The 11,074-nt window shown below is 41.6% G+C and overlaps 1 protein-coding gene across 2 annotated transcripts; it reads left to right on the top strand.

Annotated features, from left to right (window-relative positions):
* The first annotated feature begins 830 nt into the window (after positions 1–830).
* chrna3 (cholinergic receptor, nicotinic, alpha 3) lies at positions 831–9,928 on the top strand. 2 transcript variants are annotated; one of them, XM_050053857.1, is made up of 6 exons: positions 831–961; positions 1,471–1,610; positions 4,295–4,339; positions 7,071–7,180; positions 7,493–8,693; positions 8,816–9,928. In XM_050053857.1, the coding sequence occupies exons 1-6, from the start codon at positions 901–903 to the stop codon at positions 8,942–8,944; spliced, it is 1,686 nt and encodes a 561-aa protein (XP_049909814.1). In that variant the 5' UTR covers positions 831–900; the 3' UTR covers positions 8,945–9,928. The 2 variants fall into 2 exon arrangements, with proteins under 2 accessions (XP_049909814.1, XP_049909823.1); XM_050053866.1 differs by lacking the exon at positions 831–961 and having other exon boundaries at positions 1,523–1,610; positions 7,498–8,693.
* The last annotated feature ends 1,146 nt before the right edge of the window (positions 9,929–11,074 follow it).

Raw genomic sequence — 11,074 nt, 5'->3', positions numbered from 1 at the left:
CACAAACAGTGACAAAAAGCAAGCTGGGGAATGTGGGCATCCCTACAGTATTTCATTTTGTCAAAATAAAATTAATCTTTCATGTTTTTATTGGGAAGTGCAAATTCATATCCTAAATATGGAGGAGGATGTGTCCCCTGCGTCCCCCCCAAATCTGCGCCTATGGTAGCTGCCCATAAACTGTCATCAGGTTGTGATTTAAATGCTGCCAAATCCCGACTGGCACACTGAAATGAGCCACATCACCCTTTTCCAGAGGGAGTACCGCCCACTTCAGACTATTATCTCATGTCAAAAAACTAACAAACAATCAACTTTGATGGAAAACATATTTTTCATGCAGCATCCTACCACTCACAGTAAGAAGCTTACTGGGAAAATGCATTGTACATGTCTTTGAAAGGACAGTTTTCTGTCCCCCAGACCTCCCACTTTATATATACAGAAAGAAGTTTTCTGTATAGTGTGTTCAAACAAATAATATAATTTCAGTCAGTTGGCGTTTTCGTTGATTCCAAGACTTAAAGACAAAACTGTGGCCTCTGAGTAGACTGTAAAAACAAAGCAGACACATCCTGTCATGAGAAACCAAAGGATCCAGCTGTAACCAGCACAAGCCTGTTGTGATCCTCAAGTGGAAATCGCACCACAGACCAGTTTTTGTCCCTGTTTTATCAGATCAGGCCGCTGTAGGTTGCGCATTTTTTGCAGTGCAGAGTGCCTCCTCTCAGTGACTGTGCCTCAGTGTGGCTCAGCCTCCCTCCCTCTGCTCCCTGGCTCTCTGAAGCTGCAGACGCGCTTTCACTCTCCCTACTTTCTCCTCCTGTCTGCTCCGCGGAGCACCGCCGCCGCCGCCGCTGCTGACCCTGGATACTATTTAAATCTGTCATTTCAAACGGGATGAAAGCCAATTTTTGCTTCGTTTTTCCCCCATGTTCCTTCCTCCTGTTTCTTCTGCCAGGTGAGTGATGAGCTTCTATAACGTCTTGTTACTTACTTGTTGCTTAAATGCATGTGTTCAATATACTGTCTGGCACTATTCATAATGCTCTTTTTAGTGGTAGATTACCTATATAAAAAAAGGCATTTTGAAATCACCACATGCTCACATTAAAATCCTATGCAAGGCAAACATACTGGGAAGTCAACATAATAAATGATGACTTTAGGCTGTTGTTGTTATTCCTTTAAAATAATGCATTTATTAATATTCTTTACACTGAGGGACACATTGCAAATAAATTACATCAACACAGCCAGATTGAAGGTAACACTCTGACTTAACAAAAGTGGTTATAATTGTAATCACTGTACTGATATAGGCTGGATATGAAGGCGTACACTGCTCCCCTGTACTGATGACTAACAGTCATCTGGCTGTTTGTCACCTTGTAACCCAGCTGTATTGTGAAACACATCGCAGTGACAGATCCATGTCTGACCCTCTACTCTTACTCTACTCTTATCCAGGAGGCTCCTGTTCAGATGCAGAGCACAGGCTCTTCTCTGGGATATTCTCCAACTACAACCAGTACATACGACCCGTGGAAAATGTGACCGACCCAGTCATTGTACAGTTCGAGGTGTCCATGTCACAGCTGGTCAAAGTGGTGAGTAAAAATGTTTATTATTTGCACTGTTTTTTGTGACAAGTGCTGGTGTCTGTAGCTTAATGAGCAGTCATGACCTGTGAGAAAAAATCAAGGCATAACATAGAAACAAATAGAAAAAGAATGTGTGTGTTGATTTGTGGACTTTTGGCAACAAAGTTTTAAAGAAGGGGATGATTGGGATGCCATATGAGACATCTGAGACACTCCCTGCCAGTGCACAGTACCGACCCTGGTTTCTAATCCTGAGAGGGGAACTACTAGATGAAAGAGGGGGCTGTGTGGCTGTTTCACCGGCCGAGACAAGATGGGAAATGTCAGCTGTCTGAGCACCTCTCAGTTTAGGCAGCCTCTATCACTCAATCACTGCCACTTCAGATGAGCACCTCAGGATTTAACAGCAGGTTTCGCTGGAGCTCGTTGACTTCAGACTGGCAGGGCAGACAGATACTCAGACAGGTCTAGAGCAGATGTTGATGATTACATAAAGAGGCTGGCGTTGGACAGGGAGGACAGCTTCATTCACAACATTAACGGCCTTGGATATATTGGTCTCTGTCACATTAGTCACTCTGCTTGTGTTGAATGACAAGAGGAGATGCTCATCGGCTCTTTTATTTGAGACATTTTATTGAAACCATCTATTTGTTATTGAGAAGAAAACAGTCTTTAGATATACTGTAGGCTCCATCAAATTGTTTCACATTAAAATATATGGTCAGAAATTTTGGGAAACCCACTTATTTTATTATTATTCAAGATTTAAATGAGAAGATCGATAGAGCTCTCGAGTGTACAGTACATACAAAGCTACAGCAAGGAGACTCGTTAGCTTAGCTTAGCATTAAGACTGAAAATGTTTCCTAAAATGTTGAGCTATTTCTTTAAATTGTAATATTCAGTTTAAAAAGTATCAGACAATGTAATTAAAGTATGTCACTATGTATGCAGCCTACACACAAGCTCTGTTCAAGACCATCTGAATTTATAATGTGGGGTCTGACACACTGGAGCCCATCTCAATCTGTTCTCCTTTGCCTATTGCCTGCAGGCAATCTTGTTTTTTCTTTCTCTGAGGAGCTAGATAAGTATTGAGGACCTGTCTGGATCTAGAGATGCCAGAGAGATAAAGTGTATTTTGCTATGTTCTCCTTAACTCAGTTGATGTAGCAGGCTGCTGCTGCTTTCCCTGTACTGATGGATGACTATTATTTCCTCCCCACACCTGATGCTCCCAACCCAGATGCAATTGGTCTTGGTCAGCCTACACCAATTACAGCAGGGCTAAATGAGCTCATTTAGACCATCAATAGCTCATCGCCTGGGGTGGCTCAGTCATCATCCTGCAATCAGGGATCATATCACAGGTTCCATGCCTGAGGGTGTCAGAGAAGGTGGCAGTGTGGTTACAGAGAGTTTTCTTTAAAGAAATAGATTGACATTTTGGTAAATGTACTTAGTCTGGTTATTGCAAGAGTTAGAGGAGAACATCCACACCATGTTCATGTCTGTCCATCAAATATGAAGCCATATACAGGTGTCAGTTACCTTAGCTTAACAGGGGCAAACAGCTATAGCCTGGCTCTTTCTAAAGGTCACAAAATCCGTCTACCAGCATTGCTAAAGCTCACTAATGCACTTGTTATTTCTGATTTGTTTATTCTGTACAAAAACCTAAGTGTATACACAACTTGACCAAGAAATAACAGGCTCGCAGTGTGCTGGCTGTAGCTTCGTAGCCCATATAATGTACAGACATGTTTGGTATTCATCCAACTCCTGGCAACGCAAATAAGCGTATCTTCTACAGTTTTACACTTTTCCTTTAAATCTTAGGTCTGATCACTACATCAGATCACATGGTCAATCATGTTTGGAGTGTAGGCCTAAAATGATATTCCCAAGATACAGAACGTGGTGAAAAGATGCTCCTCTGACATTTCAACCCTTCCAAAAATCTTGCAGCCAGAGGGAAAATATCCAAGCTTTTAATGTACATCTTGATGAAAAAACCCACCCTAAATTCTATGTAAATGTTCAGCTGATCTGCACCAACACATAACGGTATTTTTCTTTGTGTCGCCGCACTTGATGATGAGGTACAGGATGTGTGCATTGGCTGTCACAGAGCTGTAATATCACCATTCTTCCAAAGATAATCCAATGAAGATTGTCCCGCGGCCCTCTGTCCACCTGTAGTTACCAGCCATGTAGAACCTCTTCTTGATACTAAATAATAACATGAATGGTTAATGTTATGCAGTGGGTCATGAGATTGGTTCATTCACGGTCCAACTCACACATGCACAGACACAGACACAGACACAGACACACACACACACACACACACACACACACACACACACACACACACACACACTTTAGTCCCTCTGCTCCACCTTTGCCACCGAGTTGTTAAAATAAAAGTAAAGGCTGTGCTGCGACCCCCTGGCTCCAGCTATCACGTGGGTTGTGTTCCAGGCGTGGAGGACCCAGGTGTGCATCTCTTAATCCCCTTGTCCGGAATACGCAGAGGTCTGACCCTGCGGAAAGCACAAAAACAATCTTCAGTGGTGAATTGGATGTTCGCCTGTGACAGTGTTCTTCCTGTCTTAACTTAAAGATGTTGTTGTTTTTTTTCCTTTGCTGAAATGTCTTCATTATTAATTGTGCTCTGTTTTCAGGATGAAGTCAATCAGATCATGGAGACAAATCTGTGGCTGAGACATGTAAGTTTCTGGTGCATGACTGTGCAAATAGACCTTGAGCAAGGACATCAAGTATGGATCCAGCCTTCTGTCATACATGATTCTTCAGGACTAGACTGACAAGTTGAATTATTCATGTTTGGAAGCTTTTTAAACACATTGATCCTTCTTGTCCTGTTTTTAAAAAAAATCTTATGAGCCAAATGCACTGAGATTTCATGGCCAAATTTATGATTTTTTAGAAATAATCAGACAGTGTCAGAAATGTATTATAGTTGCCAAAACACATAATATTACTTTTGCCAGAGTGACAGAAACTTCCGAGCATCTGCAGCACACTGAACCTGAAAGCTCAAACTTGATTTAACCTCAGCTGTATTTCTTAATCACATAGAACAAGTCTGCTATAAAATAAAACATTGTCCATACATGCTGTATGGCTTGATGGTTTTGTCATCTACTTAGTCCCACACAGTGTTTCTGCTGCTATGATGTATAGTGCAGTGACCCAGTTTTGAACCAAATGAGGCAGGGCAGGTCTCCAGGTCCCACGTTACAAGTGCTGAGTGAATACACATCTGTGGTGGAGCCATGTTCATGTGAAAGGGTTGAACTGCAATTGCTCTTTGGTGCTGAGAGTTGAAGCACTGTTTCACTTATTTTAATGTCTGATCATTTGGAGTCTCTCTAAACAATGTACAAACAACAGAGTGCACATTTCTCCTGCCGGTCATCCAAATTTCACGATACACTCTAGATACATAGTGTTTATCCGGTAAAGTGGACCTATTATGCTTTTATCTGTTATGTATTTTACATAACTTCTGTTACAATGTCAGATGTTTGTATTAAATGTGGGCAAAGTTTTCACTACCAAGGTATAGTATGTAAAATAATCCCTGTGAGCAAAAATCTCAGGCTTCAGACCTCACTGAATACTATGCTTTCCAACATTTTATTCTACTTCCAACCAAGCTGATGACAAATTTCTTTATATGGTCATCTGCTTCAGGCACACGACTGCAAAGGTTTATGCAGCCTACCCTGCCACATGAAGCTCCAAGCTAACTTCAGGGAAACCTGTAATCTTGGTTGCCAGGTTGTTAATTTCTCCCAAATTTGGGATCATATTCCTGCTGCAACATGTCTGGTTGTGTTAAGAAGCTTTAATGGTGATGATAGGAGAAAGTGCTGCTATACACAGTCATTCCCTGGCCGCAAGTACACTGCTACATGTAGCTACATGCTAACATCAGGGAAACGTGATCTTGGTGGCTGATGTTAATTTCTCTCCCTATACCAGGTTATATTCCTGCTGGAAAATGTCAGATTGGGTTGAGAATCTTTTATTGGTGATTCTGACAGGAGAAAGTGCTGCTATACACAGTCATTCCCTGACTGCAAGTACACTGCTACATGTAGCCACATGCTAACATCAGGGAAATGGGATCTTGGTTGCCAGCATTGTTAATTTCTATCAACTTTTGGATCATATTCCTGCTGGAACATGTCTGGTTGTGTTAGGAGGCTTTAATAGTGATGACAGGAGTGCTGCTATGCACAGTCACCCCCTGGCTGCATGTACACTGCTACATGTAGCTACATGATAACATCAGGGAAATGTGATCTTGGTAGCTGCTTACTCTCGATTTTTGATCATATTCCTGTTTTTATTGGTGATTTTCCATGGTAGAAAGTGACGCTATACTCTATTAGTGATTTCCCGGCTACAATGTCAGTGCAGAGATGTAGAGACACAGGAGACCTGGAAATGCTTACCAGTCTAGTAAACTATTGTTTTTGATAGGCTGGCCTAAAGAGAATGGCGCTAAAACAGAATAGAGAGGGTGAATACAGTTGTTACAGCAAAGACAGAATGAACAAAATAAAGTGTGTTTAACTGATAAAGCCTGTTAAAATGTTCTAGTAGAAACCCAAAATACATGTATAAACATGAACATCCTCTTCAAGTGAAATGATTACAGCACACTGAGTTTACTTTACTATTTTTGCTTTATGACTCTCACAAGGATCACTGGCTGTCCTCAAGAGGGGGTCAAAATCAGTAGCCAAAAGGTCCATAAAACACACAGTAAACTATGGTTCGTTATATCTCCTCTCAGAGTACACACTACGTAAGCTCTGTTTATATGGCACAGTTGGAGATGACGACTTCTCTTTGTTTTTATGAGGGACATTTTACAAGAGAATGCGTTTAAAATCAGCCAGAGTAGATTTGCATAGTAAAACATAATTACTAGGAGGATATGACTTGCTTTTATATCAGTTTTGTAGCTTTATAAAACTGTTCACGACAAACTTGTTATGCTTAAACTGCCTGAATGGAAAGCATGCACTCGCCACAGTTATGCTTGCACAAGTGGAGTCCTGGCATTTGTGACTGGGATGGTTTTGAGGGGATATTTCGCTTTAGTAATGTTTGATCAGTCTGTTGGATGGTCCGCCTGTTTGGATTGCCATGAAATTTTATAAAGACATTCATAGTCCCTAAAGGAAACATCATAATGGCTTTGGTGATCCCCTGACATTTCCTCTAGTGCCAAAAGATGGATATTTGTGGTTTGAGTGAAATGTCTGAACAACTATAGGATGGAATCATGAAATTGTGAAATTTGGTTCAGGGATTCATGTTCCCTGGTTCTTTTATTTGATTTTTAATTTGTCCAATATTTGCCTGTAATTTTTCTGACTTGTTTTCATTGTAAATTAATCATTCTGTTTTGTTTTTCAGATCTGGAATGACTACAAACTCAGATGGAATCCAAAGGATTTTGGAGGCGTCGAGTTTATCCGGGTGCCGTCCAACAGGATATGGAAGCCAGACATTGTGCTCTACAACAAGTGAGCGTAACAACAAATTAAAAGCCTGGCTCAACATCTTTATCGATTGTTGGGCGCATTTACGATAAAGGATTGCCGAGCAATGACAAGCTATATCGCTTTCCATTGCTCCTTTTGCATGGGTCATTTTTTGTTCTGCATATTCTTAAGGGAGGGTGTATGGACCATTGAAGGGTACAATTTACTGAAACCACAAGGCATCTGTCTTGATTAATACCTTCATGGCACAATAGTCAATTGATTAAATTCTTCAGTTTATCTTCAGTGACTCTGTCTTTCTGCTTTATTCTCCTACTCCTTCACTCTCTACAGTGCAGTTGGAGATTTCCAGGTTGATGACAAAACAAAGGCCCTGCTTCGGTACAATGGTGATGTCACCTGGATCCCTCCAGCCATATTCAAGAGCTCCTGCAAGATTGACGTCACCTACTTCCCCTTCGACTACCAAAACTGCACCATGAAGTTTGGCTCCTGGACGTACGACAAGGCCAAGATCGATCTGGTGCTAATTGGCTCAACTATTAACCTCAAGGATTTCTGGGAAACCGGCGAGTGGACGATCATCGACGCCCCTGGTTACAAACATGACATTAAGTACAACTGCTGTGAGGAAATCTACACGGATATCACCTACTCGTTGTACATCCGCCGCCTGCCACTTTTCTACACCATAAACATGATCATCCCCTGCCTTCTCATCTCCTTCCTCACCGTGCTCGTCTTCTACCTGCCGTCTGATTGCGGCGAGAAAGTCACTCTGTGTATCTCCGTCCTGCTGTCTTTAACTGTCTTCCTCCTCGTCATAACAGAGACCATCCCCTCCACCTCACTAGTCATCCCCCTGATTGGTGAGTACCTCCTCTTCACCATGATCTTTGTCACCCTCTCTATTGTCATCACTGTCTTTGTGCTGAACGTACACTACCGCACACCAAAGACCCACACTATGCCCTGCTGGGTGCGAACTGTATTCCTGGGGCTGCTGCCCAGGGTGATGTTCATGACTAGGCCAGAGAGGGACCCTGAGACGATGGCAGCGGCCAGCAGTGTTCAGACGGTGCATTCAAGGCCCTGTGCCATTCATTCATCAGGTACTTTGCAGAAGCAGCACAAACCTCAGGCCCTGGCCTCCAGCGTGGTGTCCAGCCTGACCAACCGCCAACGGCTTTTCAACAACACAGAGCTCTCCAATCTCAATAACTTAAGTGGAGACCCGGCCAAAGGTGCAGGCTCCACCTTCTTGTGCTGCGAGGGCCGTTGCAACTGCTGCTGGCACCAGAGATCCAGCAAACTGCCTGCGGACTCTGGGGGAGGGAGTGGAGGGCTGGGCAGCTTGGGGGCACTGACTGGAGGCAGTGCTGTTGGGGTCGGAGGGGAAAGTCAGTGCTCCAGCTCAGAATCTCTTGATGGAGGAATAATGTCCCTGTTGCCGCTCTCACCTGAGGTCAGAGAGGCTATTGAGAGTGTCAAATACATAGCAGAGAACATGAGACTACAGAATGAAGCGAAGGAGGTGAGTACTCATAATCATAAAATCATTTTAGATTTTAGAGATTTATAGGATATTTGCTGTCAAGGAGAGTATGACAATGTCACCAAACTAATGAAAATGTTTTCACTTTTATTCTCCAACAGGTTCAGGATGACTGGAAGTACGTTGCCATGGTTATTGACAGGATCTTTCTTTGGGTTTTTGTCCTTGTGTGCATCCTGGGAACAGCTGGCCTCTTCCTCCAGCCTCTATTACTTGGGGATGACATTTGAATCAGTTTGATCAAACAAATACTTTAATGCTGCTGAACTGCACAGCATTCGTTACAAATATGATCTCACCATGGCTCAGACAAAGGATCCAAGGCCAAGAAGAAAAGATGACTGGTTTAGTGACTGTGTTTTCACAGAAGAATTAGATGATTTTTGCGTGGGGAAGTGCTATAAGGACTCTCACATGCTGAGAACATGGCTAACGAACAATGGTACAGACCATGCTGGTTAGTTGTTTTATTTTGTAGAAAATAGTTCTGCAGTAAATGTCAATATAATCTATAATGCCAAGGCAAAACTTTTGCAGAATCAGTTGTTTTGAAGAGTAATACATGGGAAGAATGATTACATTTACTGAACTTGAGGTATCTAATTTCACAGTGAGCAAGTATGTACATACATTCACAAATGCAACCATTATGCCACACTAGAAAGCTCAATATTTTAATCACCACTATGTTCTATAACAAGTAAATCTTGAACATTTTCTTCTCTAAATGTTAAGTTCACATTGAGTGCCACGCCAAAAATATATATGTGTGTGTTTATGGAGATAGCAGAGAAAAAAAAAACTGATTTCAGAAACATGGAGGTGTATGTTTCTGAGAACCAAGCAGGGATGTTGACTGTGCTCAAAGGGTGACATCATGTGGTAACCTTTTGCTACTACAAACAATAACAAGGCTTTCTGATTGTTAAAGGGGATATGTCACACATACTGTCATAATCTCTGTTGTAACATAATCTCACTTGTAACATTCATGAAAGGTTAGCACTATAAGGCATAAAATGCTGCTTGATCTGGATCGCCTGACCTCCTGGAACAGCTGATATGAGACAATGTCATGCAGAATTTTTTGACCATTTGAATTTGATATTTACAATTTACAAATATTCCACATACAAAGAGAAGAAAATCTTCTATAAACATACACATTTTAGTTCTGTTTTACTCGCATATATCTGTAAATAAATTGTTATATAAAGGTGTACGGTGGACCTCTGTTGTACCTGTGGTTTCTCTGACTACCAGCATTTGTGAGACTGGAAACAAAAGCTGTGGGATGTAGATGTAATTTCAAGAGGGCTACAGAGGCTCTGTTTATTACTCTGTTCCACATCCTCTGTGCTAACTCAGCTTATTGGATCACAATCAATATCAAGTGCAAGTGATGAAGGACCTTATTGGATTGCTCTCTTTTGTTCATCTAACCATTCTTCCTGGCCAAAATACAATTTTCTGCTCTTACTTAACTACACTGCCTCATAGGAGCTCAGTGCTTACACCACAGGTCTGATGCTGTCAGGGGTTAAGGGTCAGATTACTTACATGTACTTGAAGATATATGCTGCAGTTATGGATGAAATGTGTTGATGGATATTAACACTTAAATCACTTTCACTATGTTAGGTACAAGCAACCAAAAACACAGAGTCTCCTATCAGTTCTGAAAGAGTCTAAGCATCCTGCATGGGGTCTGACTCTCAATATGTCACTGTGTGATTCCTATTATTCAACTAAAAATCAGAGCAGATGGCGAGCTATGTGATTACAAGAAAATCCAGCTCGTATTTAATTGAATGCTGGCAGGGAAGCGCAGACTGATACTGTATTAGCTCTCTGTCACATCTGATAAGAAACCCCTGGCTAATGAATTTAATTAAAGCTCACTCAGAACTCGTGTATGGCTGATCTGCAGGAGGGCGGGAGATCTGCCCAACAGATACTGTATGATGTACAAAGTGAAGGAGCTTTTTAAAGGTATCTGTGAATAATTTTTGATGTGTCCTTTTGAGAAGTTTTACCTGCCTTAGTAAAAGCACGCATTAACATATTTTGAACTGATGATGTTAAATTTAGGAATAAATGTGTCCAAATGTCACAGGACACCACAGAATGCACAGGAAGTGGTTCGCTATTGTTTCTGCATGTTTATTTTTTGAGCTGTCTGTGGGTGTAGGGTGTAGACAAAAACCTGAAAGATGCCTGTACAGAGTTTCACTAAGTGCTGTGGAGTCGACGGGTGTCACCTTGCTTATAGTCATGAATTTAATCACCATTTTTCTGTGTAAGTACAAGTTATATGTTTAACTATTTAATTGTTTGTTCTCATAATGAAGTAAGGCAAA

The sequence above is a fragment of the Epinephelus moara genome, chromosome 1, assembly GCF_006386435.1.
Source record: "Epinephelus moara isolate mb chromosome 1, YSFRI_EMoa_1.0, whole genome shotgun sequence".
Taxonomy (NCBI): domain Eukaryota; kingdom Metazoa; phylum Chordata; class Actinopteri; order Perciformes; family Serranidae; genus Epinephelus; species Epinephelus moara.
The sequence above is the reverse complement of the archived record's forward strand: the minus strand, read 5'-3'. Positions and strand labels throughout refer to the sequence as shown.